General features: G+C 43.3%; 1 protein-coding gene across 4 annotated transcripts in view; it reads left to right on the forward strand.

Moving 5' to 3' along the window:
* Nucleotides 1-13,553, forward strand: part of LOC106567809 (plastin-3) — a 28,739-nt gene that overhangs the window by 11,861 nt on the left and 3,325 nt on the right. For 3 of the 4 annotated variants that reach the window (XM_014137565.2, XM_014137566.2, XM_014137564.2), the window contains exons 4-15: nt 1,612-1,741; nt 7,366-7,498; nt 7,655-7,736; nt 7,924-8,089; nt 8,347-8,489; nt 10,315-10,410; nt 10,509-10,704; nt 10,814-10,892; nt 11,051-11,168; nt 11,369-11,502; nt 12,153-12,276; nt 12,490-12,614. In XM_014137565.2, the coding sequence (XP_013993040.1) occupies nt 1,612-1,741; nt 7,366-7,498; nt 7,655-7,736; nt 7,924-8,089; nt 8,347-8,489; nt 10,315-10,410; nt 10,509-10,704; nt 10,814-10,892; nt 11,051-11,168; nt 11,369-11,502; nt 12,153-12,276; nt 12,490-12,614 (1,526 nt within the window). Of the gene's footprint in view, nt 1-1,611; nt 1,742-1,799; nt 2,549-7,365; nt 7,499-7,654; nt 7,737-7,923; nt 8,090-8,346; nt 8,490-10,314; nt 10,411-10,508; nt 10,705-10,813; nt 10,893-11,050; nt 11,169-11,368; nt 11,503-12,152; nt 12,277-12,489; nt 12,615-13,553 lie in introns of those variants that run through there. The other variant, XM_045692302.1, reaches the window with a different exon arrangement.

Genomic DNA, 13,553 nt, shown 5'->3' on the forward strand with positions numbered 1-13,553 from the left:
AGAGACCTCTTCCCCGCTAGGAGACTGTCAAACATGATGACAACACCACCCCAACGGGTGTTGCTGGGCAGCTTCAATGTGGTTCTCTTATTCTTCTCACTTTGCTTGGTGAGGTAAATTGCTGCTATAACTTGATGACCCTTCACCCTTCATACCTAACCATTTGGGGCGGCAGGGTAGCTTAGTGGTTAGAGCGTTGGACTAGTGATCTTAAGGTTGCAAGTTCGAATCCCCGAGCTGACAAAGTAAAAATCTGTCGTTCTGCCCCTGAACAAGGCAGTCATTGAAAGTAAGAATTTGTTCTTAACTGACCTGCCTAGTTAAAATAAAGGTAAACATTTCCTTGGCCCTCTTGTAGAGCGCATCCATTGTTTTCAGTGTCTTTGAGGAGCAGAGTCCGTGCATGAGCAGCACAGCCAATGGGTGTGATGTGAGGGTAGGACTCCTCCACAGCCTTCATGTTCGCAGCATTGTCTGTCACCAGTGCAAATACCTTCTGTGGTCCAAGGTCATTGACTGCCTTCAGCTCATCTGCAACGTAAAGACCGGTGTGTCTGTCCCTTGTCTGTGCTCTTGTAGAATACTTGTTTAGGGGCGGAGTTGTAGTTCAAGAGTTCTTGCCGACCACCCATCAGAGATGATTGCAATAGTCTGCTTTCTCTATGATTTGCTTGACCTTCACTTGAACTCTGAGCTCTGCATCCAGCAAAAGATTAGATAAAGCATGTCTGGTTGGAGGGGTGTATGCTGGGTGAAGAACATTCAGAAATCTCTTCCAATACACATTGCCTGTGAGCATCAGAGGTGAGCCAGTTACATACAGCTATCTTTTTTTTTTCTTCTGAATTTAAGCCCAGGAATTTTGCTTAACTTCCCATGGAAAATGTTTCTAATTTAGCTTTGCAATCCTAAAGCTAACTAACGCTACATGATCCGATGTTTGTGGCGTACACTTTTGTCACTCAATTCCAGGCTGAGTAGCTGGTGGTGACTGACTACTGAGACCAGCAGGTGTCAGGTCAGCAACTCTAGAGATGTTGGGGCCTGTGAATACTAAAATGTTGATTTACTTGACTCAAACTTTGGCTCCTGTATAGATTTTAGGCCATTGACAAATGTCTTTCTAACCCAACCTACACCCCACCTTGTATCCTTATTTCCAAAAGCATTTCCCCTGGCCGTTCAGCATACAGTATCCCATAATATGTTGACTTCTTACAAAGGAGGATCAAATGTTTGGTACACAGAGGCACTTAGCTTCCTGGTAAACACTGGTGTTTTTGTTACCATATGGCCTCTTCCCAGTGAGGACCTTACTGAATATAATTACAGAATTTTTGTAAAGACTCGTGCAACTGACTGGGGAGATGATGAGACGATTCCTTTTTATACAGATTTCTCTTGTAGTAATCCTCATAATGTAATCATAACTGTATTAAGATCTTGAGGTAAGTCGTGGCTTGTGGGAGCTTAAATGCTTCTACACCTGCATTGCTTGCTGTTTGGGGTTTTAGGCCGGTTTTCTGTACAGCACTGAGATGGCCCTTAGATCATCTGATATCTAAGAAGGGCTACATTTGATTTGATTGCACTTTGCCCTCTCTACTGCAGATATTCCAGGAGTTGAAGAGCAGTGACATTGCTAAAAGCTTTCGGAAGGCCATTAACAGGAAGGAGGGGATCCTGGCCATAGGCGGGACATCTACGCAATCCAGCGAGGGAACACAACACTCCTTCTCTGGTGAGCTGCTCACAGCATCTCCTACCGCTTCTGTCATTGCATTACAGTATGTTGTATTGCGTATATGTAGGGTCTTTGCTTTAATCTAGGGGAACCTTACTCATGAGTTTAGGTAGATGCCCTGTCTGTCTCGAATTTCAGTGTATTGATTAGTCAATTGAAAACAATAACTGGGTTTCTGGGATGTCATCAAAGATTATTCCTGTGTAGTGACAAACCATGTGTATGAAGCAGTGGAGACTCCTCAGATGAGGAAGGGGCGGTCAATTCTTGGTGAATTTCATAAAAATAGTGAATATTACAGCTATAATTCTTTCGGGATAACTATATATTCATCACCAAATAATTGATTAAAACAGTTTTGCAATGAAGGTCTACAGTAGCCTCAACAGCACTCTGTAGGGTAGCACCACGGTGTAGCTGGAGAGGACAGCTAGTTTCCATCCTCTGGGTACATTGACTTCAATACAAACCTAGTAAGTGCTTGGTTCTCACCTCCTTCCATAGACTTACACAATTAACAACTTCCGGAGGTTGGAGGACATCCTATCAGTGCTTTTGCAGCTTTGGCTGGACAAAATGTCAGTTAATCAGGATCAGATAATGAATCTAGTACTAAAAGCACAAGCTACATTTGGCAGTGCGTATGTGGTGAGTAGTTGTCTGAGACAATAGTTGAACAGTTTTGAAAGAATACATTTCAAAAATGGAAGAGAGCTAGCTAGTTTAGCCTACTCGAACACCTGACTCAGATGGCTCCTGTGTTAGCTAGCTGGCTATGTTATCCAACACTGGCATTTTTCCAAGGTAAGAATTGTTTGATTTTATTGCTACCGGGGCCCACCGGTGTGACTGCTAAAGTGCTTTGCTGACTGTACTGCATGATTTGTAGCGGGTTTACTAATGCGTTATATTAGCAATGTTGACTCTGACGTTATATAATGTGGTGACAACTATGTCGGCTTTGTCTAGCTGTTATGATATTTGGTTTAAAAAGGTTTTCACCTGGTCAGACTGCTGAGGTCCACAAGTGACAGGAAAAGGTGAGGAGGAATTACAACATTCAAAGTGATCATGCTGTTTGTGTGGCTGCTATGAAAGTGAACTGCATTTGTGTGATCAGGGGTGTATTCATTCTGCAGTTTCTGTTGAAAAGTTTCTTAAACGGAATGGAGAAACTTACCTGAATTTGTCCAATAAACTCGTTTTCAGCTGTACTAATGATTTCCCCCTAGATCAGCTAGATGCAGGAAAGTGTGTGCAGCACGGTGTTGAATGTGTCACTGTCACCCTGATTACTAAAAACATTACATGCACAAGTTGAATTAACTTTCATTCATAGGCTAGGTTGTAGCAACCTCATGATGGGTGTAGGGAAATTCAAGTATCATGTAGGTTAAATCTATCGATGTTACCTTGAGCTGGGTGAATGGAATTACATTTTTTATTTCACCTTTAACCAGGTAGGCTAGTTGAGAACAAGTTCTCATTTGCAACTGCGACCTGGCCAAGATGAAGCAAAGCAGTTCGACACAACAGTTACACATGGAATAAACATACAATCAATAATACAGTAGGAAAATCTATATACAGCATGTGCAAATGAGGTAGGATAAGCGAGTTAAGGCAATAAATAGCCCATGGTGGCAAAGTAATTACAAAATAACAATTAAACACTGGAATGGTAGGATATGCAGAAGATTAATGTGCAAGTAGAGATACTGGGGTGCAAAGGAGCTAAATAAATACACTATGGGGATGAGGCAGATTGGATGGGCTATTTACAGATGAGCTATGTGCAGTGATCTGTGAGTTGCTCTGACAGCTGGTGCTTAAAGCTAGTGTGGGAGGTAAGTCTCCAGCTGAGATTTTTGCAGTTCATTCCAGTCATTGGCAGCAGAGAACTGGAAGGAAAGGTGGCCAAAGGAAGATTTGGCTTTGGGGGTGACCAGTGAGATATACCTGCTGGAGGGCGTGCTATGGGTGGGTGCTGCTATGGTGACCAGTGAGCTGAGATAAGGCGGGGCTTTGCCTAGCGGAGACTTGTAGATGACCTGGAGCCAGTGGGTTTGGCAACGAATATGAAGCGAGGGCCAGCCAACGAGAGCATACAGGTCACAGTGGTGCGTAGTATATGGGGCTTTGGTGACATAACAGATGGCACTGTGATAGACTGCATCCAATTTGCTGAGTAGAGTGTTGGAGGCTATTTTGTAAATGACATCGTCGAGGATCGGTAGGATAGTCAGTTTTACAAGGGTATGTTTGGCAGCATGAGTGAAAGATGCTTTGTTGCGAAATAGGAAGCTGATTCTAGATTTAATTTTGGATTGGACATGTTTAATGTGAGTCTGGAAGGAGAGCTTACAGTCTAACCAGACACCTAGGTATTTGTAGTTGTCCACATATTCTAAGTCAGAACCGTCCAGAGAAGTGATGCTGGATGGGCGGACAGGTGCGGGCAGCGATCGGTTGAAGAGCATGCATTTAGTTTCTTACGTTTAAGAGCAGTTGGAGGCCACGGAAGGAGAGTTGTATGGCATTGAAGCTCATCTGGAGGTTAGTTAACAGTGTCCAAAGAAGGGCCAGAGGTATACAGAATGGTGTCGTCTGCGTAGAGGTGGATCAAAGAATCACCAGCAGCGAAAGCGACATCATTGATGAATACAGAGAAGAGTCGCCCCGAGAATGGAGCCCTGTGGCACCCCCATAGAGACTGCCAGAGGTCCGGACAACAGGTCCTCCGATTTGACATACTGAACTCTATCGGAGAAGTAGTTGGTGAACCAGGCGAGGCAATCATTTGAGAAACCAAGGCTGTTGAGTCTGCCAATAAGAATGTTGTGATTGACAGTCGAAAGCCTTAGCCAGGTCGATGAATACCGCTGCACAGTAATGTCTCTTATGATATCGTTTAGTACCTTGAGTGTGGCTGAGGTGCACCCATGACCAGCTCTGAAACCAGATTGCATAGCGAAGAAGGTACGGTGAGATTTGAGATGTTTGGTAATCTGTTAACTTGTCTTTTAAAGACCTTAAAGGCAGGGTAGAATAGACATGGGTCTGCAGCAGTTTGGGTCTCGAGTGTCTCCCCCTTTGAAGAGGGGGATGACTGCAGCAGCTTTCCAATCTATGGGAATCTCAGACAATATGAAAACGAGGTTGAACAGGCTAGTAATAGGGGTTGCAACAATTTTAGCAGATAATTTTAGAGGGTCCAGATTATCTAGCCTGGCTGATTTTGTAGGGGTCCTGATTTTGCAGCTCTTTCAGAACATCAGCTATCTGGAATTGGGTGGAGAAGTGGGTGAGGTTTGGGCAAGTTGCTATGGGGCGCGCAGGGCTGTTGCCCGGGGTAGGGGTAGCCAGGTGGAAAGCATGGCCAGCTGTAGAAAAATGCTTATTGAAATTCTCAATTATTGTGGATTTATCGGTGGTAAGTGTTTCCTAGCCTCAGTGCAGTTGGGAGGAGGTGCTCTTATTCTCCATGGACTTCAGTGTTCTATAACTTTTTGTAGTTTGTGCTACAGGATGCAAATTTCTGTTTGAGAAAGCTAGCCTTTGCTTTCCTAACTGCCTGTGTGTATTGGTTCATAACTTCCCTGAAAAGTTTCATATCACGGGGACTGTTTGACGCTAATGCAGAACACCACAGGATGTTTTTTTGTGCCGGGCAGTCAGGTCTGGAGAGAACCAAGGAGAATATCTGTTCCTGGTTCCTTTTTTTTTGAATGTTTTATTTTTATTTTTAATTTTTTTTAATGGGGCATGCCTATTTAAGATGCTGAGGAAAGCACTTTTAAAGAATAACCAGGCATCCTCTACTGACGGCATGAAGTCAATATCCTTCCACGATACCCGGGCCAGGTCGCTTAGAAAGGCCTGCTCGCTGAAGTGTTTTAGGGAGAATTTGACAGTGATGAGGGGTGGTTGTTTGACCGCAAACCCATCACAGATGCAGGCAGTGATCGCTGAGATCTTGGTTGAAGACAGCGGAGGTGTATTTGGAGGGCAAGTTGGTTAGGATGATATCTATGAGGGTGGCCGTGTTTACGGATTTGGGGTTGTACCTGGTGGGTTCATTGATCATTTGTGTGAGATTGAGGGCATCAAGCTTAGATTGTAGGATGGCTGGGGTGTTGAGCATTTTGCAGTTTAGGTCACCTAGCAGCATGAGCTCTGAAGATTTGGGGGGGGGGCAATCAATTCACATATGCTGTCCAAGGCACAGCTGGGGGCAGAGGGTGGTCTATAGCAAGTGGCAACAGTGAGACTTGTTTCTGGAAAGATGGATTTTTAAAAGTATAAGTTCTAGTTGTTTGGGTCCAGACCTGGAAGGTAAGACAGAACTCTGCAGGCAATCTCTGCAGTAGATTGCAACACTGCCCCCTTTGGCAGTTCTATATTGTCGGGAAAATGTTATATTTAGGGATGGAAATTTCAGGGTTTTTGATGGACTTCCTAAGCCAGGATTCAGACACGGCTAGGACATCCAGGTTGGCCGAGTGTGCTAAAACAGTGAATAAACTTAGGGAGGAGGCTTCTAATGTTAACATGCATGAAACCAAGGCTTTTACGGTTACATTTAAAATCTAGTCATTTAGCAGACGCTCTTATCCAGAGCGACTTACAGTAGTGAATGCATACATTTCATACAATTTCATACTTTTTTTATTTTTTCTGTGCTGGCCCCCAGTGGGAATCGAACCCACAACCCTGGCGTTGCAAACACCATGCTCTACCAACTGAGCTACAGGGAAGGCTGGTTACAGAAGTCAACAAATGAGAGCACCTGTGGCGTAAGAGTGGAGCTAGGCACTGCAGGGCCTGGATTAACCTCTACATCACCAGAGGAGGAGTGGGATGAGGGTATGGCTAACAGGACTGGTTGTTTAGTGCGTTCAGAGCAGAGCGTAAAAGGAGCAGGTTTCTGGGCATGAGAGAATAGCTTCAAGGCATAATGTACAGACAGAGGTATGGTAGGATGTGAGTACATTGGAGGTAAACCTAGGTATTGAGTAATGATGAGAGGGATTGTCTCTGGAGATGTTTATACCAGGTGATGTCACCACATATGTGGGAGGTGGAACTAAATGGTAGGTTAAGGCATATTGAGCAGGGCTAGAGGCTCTACAGTGAAGTAAGACAATCACTAACCAGTAATGGACAAGGCATATTGATATTAGGGAGAGGCATGCGTAGCCGGGTGATCAATAGGGGTCCAGTGAGTGGTTGGGCTGGCTGGAGACACGGCGATTCAGACCGCTACAAGCCTGCAGGCCGGGGCTACAAGCCTGCAGGCCGGGGCTACAAGCCTGCAGGCCGGGGCTACAAGCCTGCAGGCCGGGGCTACAAGCCTGCAGGCCGGGGCTACAAGCCTGCAGGCCGGGGCTACAAGCCTGCAGGCCGGGGCTACAAGCCTGCAGGCCGGGGCTACAAGCCTGCAGGCCGGGCAAGCCTGCAGGCCGGGGCTACAAGCCTGCAGGCCGGGGCTGAATGACAGTCATCCAATATACTGTATGAAATGTTTTATCGTCCTCCCTCATTTTAAACGGCACCGACCGCCACTGGTATTATGTGGTGCTAGTTGTTGGCTTGGTGTTTCTCTGTGCTGCCCTATGCAGAGGAGGAACGGTACGCGTTTGTCAACTGGATCAACACAGCGCTGGAGAATGACCCTGACTGCAAGCACGCCCTGCCCATGGACCCCAACTCAGACTCCCTCTTCAAGGCCCTGGGCGACGGCATCGTTCTCTGGTACCATAGATTTATATAATTGTGTTCTGTATAATTTCTGCCTTACAGCCCCTAACACAGCTATTTTTCCTTACACATGGTGGTTTGAAATGGGGCATACCGGTGTCTTCCAACATTAGGACCCCTCATAAACCAGCTGTTTATGTGCTCCTGTAGTAAAATGATCAACTTGTCGGTGCCAGACACGATTGATGAGAGGACCATAAACAAGACAAAACTGACACCGTTCACAATACAGGTCCTTACAAACTCAACCAAACTGGTCATATACTGTAGTTGACTGAGTGATTGTTAGATTTAGTCATGCTATGCTATTGTAAATATATAATTACTGTCATCTGTTTGTTTAATTTACATGTGGAAGGCCTTGTTTCTCTTTTGTGAACGGTACTTCAAAACGGTCTTTGTTTCTGTTCGTCCCACAGGAGAATCTGAACCTTGCTCTGAACTCTGCCTCTGCCATTGGCTGCCACGTGGTGAACATCGGGGCTCTGGACCTTAGGGAGGGGAAGCCCCACCTGGTGCTGGGCCTGCTGTGGCAAATCATCAAGATCGGCCTGTTCGCTGACATCGAGCTCAGCAGGAATGAAGGTGAGGGACTTTCACAGCACTATCACATCATTGGTGACTCATGAACCTGGTTTTTAACCATGTTATTCCTCATCACGGTACATTTACCTATTAGAAGGATCGAAGATGTCTTTCCTTTTATGTCACAACATTGTGACGTCACGCTAGTCTGTCCTCAGTGTTGGAGTTATTTTAATTTTTTTCCTGGCTGAAGACCTCTGGTCAGTGAGTGTTGTGGTGATGTAGCTGACTATGTCCTGTGACCCTGTCTCCTTCAGCCCTGGCTGCTCTGCTGAGGGATGGAGAGACCCTGGAGGACTTGATGAAGCTGTCTCCAGAGGAGCTGCTGCTGCGCTGGGCTAACTTCCACCTGGAGAACGCTGGCTGGGAGAAAATCAGTAACTTCAGCTTGGACATCAAGGTATGGATGTGTAAAATCCATGTACAGTGACTTTAACGTGTTTACACCCCTTGACTTTTTCCACATTTTATCACAAAGTGAAATTAAAATGGATTTCATTGTCTTTTTTTGTAAATGATCTACATAATTCTCTCAGTGGAATAAAAAAATCTTGATTTAGATAAGTATTCAACCACCTTAGTTAGTACATGTTAAAATCACCTTTGGCAGCTATTACAGTTGAGTCATTCTGGGTTACACTCTGAGCTTTCCACACCTGGATTGTGCAAATTCTTCAAGCTTAGTCAAATTGGTTGTTGATCATTGCAAGACAAAGATTTTCTAGCAGATTTCAGTCAAAACTGTTAGGCTATTGTCCTGCTGAAAGGTAAATTCATCTTCCAGTGTCTGGTGGAAAGCAGACTGAAGCACATTTTCCTCTAGAATTTTAACCGGTGCTTAGCTCCGTTTGTTTCTTTTTTAATTTTTATCCTGAAACACCCCAGTCGTTAACAATTACAAGCATACCCATAACATGATGCCGCCACCACTATGCTTGAAAATGATGTAGAGCGGTACTCGATAATGTATTGGATTTGCCCCATAACTTTTTATTCGGGACAAAAAGTGAATTGCTTTGTCACATTTTCTGCAGTATTACTTTAGTGCCCTGTTGCAAACAAATATTATTTTTAAAATCTGTGCAGTTTAGTTTCCTTTTCACTCTTGTTAATTTGGTAAGTATTGTGGAGTAACTACAATGTTGTTGATCCAGCCTCAGTTTTTCTCCTACCATTACATTGTAACTGTTTTTGTCACCATTAGCCTCATGGTGAAATTCCTGAGTAGTTTCCTTCCTCTCTGGCAACCGAGTTAGGAAGCACGCCTGTATCTTTGTATTGACTGGGTGTATTGATACATCATCCAAAGTGTAAAAAGTTGGACATGCTCAAGGGCATAGTCAATGTCTGCTACCAATAGGTGCCCTTTGAGGCATTGGGAAAACCTTTTTGTGGTTGAATATGTTGTACATTCACTGCTCGACTGAGGGCCCTTACAATTATCTGTATGTGTGGGGTACAGAGATTATGTAATCATTCAAAACTCATGTTAAACACTATTGTACAAAGTGAGTCCATGCAACTTATTATGTGACTTGTTAAGCAAATTGTTACTCCTAAACTTATTTAGGCTTGCCTTAACAAAGGGGTTAATACTTACTGACTCAAGGTTTTTTAATTTGTATAAATGTCAAAAAACAATTACACTTTGATATTATGGGGTCTTGCCAGTGACATCTCAATTTAATAAATTTTAAATTCAGGTTGTAATGCCACAATGTGTAAGAAGTGAAGGGGTATGAATACTGTGAGTGCACTGTCTTTATGGTTCATGTCCACTTTCTATATGTCTAAAGGTTAAGTGTTATACTATTCTCGTCTTCACAAAGAAGTGTTGGAACAATAGCAAAATAAAATAATGATGAATGTGCCTCAAACAAGGCTTTATCCAAATCTGGACTCTGAACCTTCTATTCTTTCAAAGCGAACAGTTCTTTAAAGTTTTATTTGTATATATTATGCCTGTGCTTTGATTTATTTCTGACTCTTTTCTTTAGCGGACAGACCTTTCAACCTGTAAAGGTACTTCATAGATCAACTTCCTTACTGTATAGGAATTGACAATAGCTTCATGTGTCAAGGTCATTGTACTGTAATATTTTCTGTCATGGTCATTGCATACCTACCTGTCCATTATGTTCCCATGTGGCCTGCACAACCTTGTATCCCAGTGTGCTTGTTTCTGTCTTTCCAATGCTGAGATTGAAACAAGATTTCTGTTTCAGGACTCCAGAGCCTATTTCCACCTCCTCATCCAAATCTCCCCCAAATGCACAGACGAAGATCAGCCACACACAGAAATCAGCATGGCAGGCTTCAGTGTAAGCACTTTTACGGCGAATATACAAATTCCATACACAGATAACATGGCTAAGACAATTCAGAAGGGATCCATGAACCTGTGGTGTCTGTCCTGTAGGAGAAGGATGACATGAAGAGGGCAGAGAACATGCTTCAGCAGGCTGACAGGCTGGACTGTCGCCAGTTTGTCACCCCAGCTGACGTAGTCTCTGGCAACCCCAAACTCAACTTGGCCTTTGTGGCCAATCTCTTCAACAAGTACCCAGCTCTCACCAAGCCTGAGGGAGAGGGCATTGACTGGGGCCTGCTGGAAGGTGGGTTCTGAGCTAGTCTGTTGGTCATGAGGTTGCTGTGTGCTTTCTGTTCAGTATACATTGTACTCCCCTAGGCCTTAATCACTCCACAGCTCTATTTTCTTTTTAGGTGAGACACGAGAAGAGGGAACATTCCGGAACTGGATGAATTCCCTGGGTGTGAACCCACATGTCAATCATCTCTATGGGTATGTACCAAATTCAACTAATGACTTACATGGAAAATTAAAATGCTAATGACATACTGCTGATAACATGCTCCCTACCAGTGGTGTTCATACACAGGGTAAGGTTTCTTTGGATTTATTATCAATGAGTAATCTAAATAACTAGCTTTACTCTATAGAGACCTAGCAGATGCCTTGGTCATCCTTCAGCTTTATGAAAAGATAAAAGTACCTGTCGACTGGACCAACAAAGTCAACAAGCCACCATATCCCAAGATTGGGACAAACATGAAAAAGGTTGACCATTGTCAAATAAAATCTATTTTCCTCCATTTATTTTTACTTTGAAAGAATGCTAAAGAATACTGCAGAATTGACTGTTTCTGTTTTCAACTATTCAGAAGCTCATAGAGCAAAAGACCACAGCTCCAATTCCAGTTCTGGAGAGGGACTAATGTCGTTTCTCTTGATTCCTACTGTGTTTTGTCTGCTCTCAGTTGGAGAACTGCAACTATGCAGTGGATCTAGGGAAGAGGACGGCCAAGTTTTCTCTGGTTGGCATCGGTGGGCAGGACCTGAACGATGGCAATGCCACCCTGACGCTGGCTCTGCTGTGGCAGCTCATGAGGAGGTGAGTCTTGGCACATGCTTAGATCAATATGTAACATACCTTTTTATAGCCAGGGATAAAATATTTAGCTCTTATTTTTGGTTGTTTATGGAAAAACAAGAGCTCAGGTAAAATAAAGATAAAGGGTGAGGGCTGAAAGGAACATTTTACCACAATTGTCTTGTTTTCGTCAGTCATATACTGTCAAATATTTTGGCACTGTTTCCTGAAACCAAAAATATGCTGCTCCAATTTAACTTTGCATTGTTACTTCAATCCCCAAAGTTGCTATTTTATCATTTGTCCAGCTAGGCATGGTTATGGGCTGAAGTAGGTGATGCGTGTGGACCAACTAGAATTCCCAGTTTGTTCTGGTACGGTACTAGGATCTGTGGTGTCAGTGATATTTGACATGCTCTCACATGCAGTTGCTTCTCAGTAAATCAGGGTCATAAGAGAAGGCGGCATAGGGCAAAATGTTTTGTAAAGCTGGCCCCCAGGCAACAGCACTGGAATATTGTTCATGTTAGTTCTTAAGCAGATCTTGATGAATAAGTTGAATTTTTATTTTTCATTTACTCTTGCCTGACCTTCAGTGACTACATGCTGACCACTGCTGAGTGCACCAGAAACTGATCAATATGCTAGCAAACACTTGACATCTCTCCTAGATATACTCTGAATGTACTAGAGGACTTGGGAGATGGCCAGATGGCTAATGATGACATCATTGTCAAATGGGTCAATACAACCTTGTCGGAGGCGGGAAAAACAACCAAGATCTCAAGCTTCAAGGTTCGTCAAGCTTTATTGATATATTTAGGTTATATTTTTAATACTTTTCTTTCTTAGTTATTTTACAGTTTTAGTATGCATCTATGTTCTGTAGTGATATTCAGTCAATACATCTAATCAGCAGACCTAATGTGACATACCACAAATTCTGACAGTACTTGAACTGATTTCCGAAGTGGGTATTTAACACGGTCTTCTCCCCTTGATTGTCAGGACAAGGAGATCAGCACCAGTTTACCAGTGGTGGACCTGATTGATGCCATCCAACCTGGCAGCATCAGCTATGACCTGGTCAAGACTGGCAGCCTAGCAGCTGAGGACAAGCTGGAGAATGCCAAGTAAGACTTCCACTGATGAACCTGTCCAGACAAACTTTGATATGGGTTAGTGACCTGTAAGAGGAATTCAAGCTTCAATTACTTACTGGTTTTTGCTATACTTCCTGTTAAAAACATGAAATATGGGGGGTTGTGAGAAGTACAGTGCCTTTAGAAAGTATTCACACTCCTGGACTTTTTCCATATTTTGTTACAGCCTGAATTTGAAATGGCTTAAATTGAGATTTTGCGTCACTGACCTACACACAATACCCCAAAATGTCAAAGTGAAATAATGTTTTTCAAAAAATGTACAAACTAATGAAAAGCTGAAATGTCTTGAGTCAAGTATTCAACCCCTTTTGTTATGGCAAAACTAAATGCGTTCAGGAGTAAACATTTTGATAAAAAAGTCACAAGTTGCATAGACTCTGTGCAATAATAGTGACTAACATGATTTTTGAATGGCTACCTCTGTACCCCAAACAAAATTCTGTAAGGTCGAGCAGTGAATTTCAAACAGATTCAACCGCGAAGACCAGGGAGATTTTCCAATGCCTCGCATAGGACACCTTGAAGACATTGACTATCCCTTTGAGCATGGTGAAGTTATTAATTACACGTTGGATGGTGTATCAATACACCCAGTCACTACAAAGACAAAGGTGCCCTTCCTAACTCAGCTGCCGGAGAGGAAGGAGACCAATGGGGACTTTAAAACAGTTAGTTTAATGGCTGTGGTTATAAGAGGATGGATTAACAACTTTGTAGTTACTCCACAATACTAATTGACAGAGCAAAAAGGAATCCTGTACAGAATAAAATATTTAAACAGCATCCTGTTTGCGTCAAGTAATACTGCAAAAGAAGGGCAAAGCTATTGACTTTTTGTCCTGAACAAAGCGTTATGCATGTTTGGAGCAAATACAACACATTACTGACTCAGTACCACAGTCCATA

This window comes from Salmo salar, chromosome ssa13 (assembly GCF_905237065.1).
Source record: "Salmo salar chromosome ssa13, Ssal_v3.1, whole genome shotgun sequence".
NCBI lineage: Eukaryota > Metazoa > Chordata > Actinopteri > Salmoniformes > Salmonidae > Salmo > Salmo salar.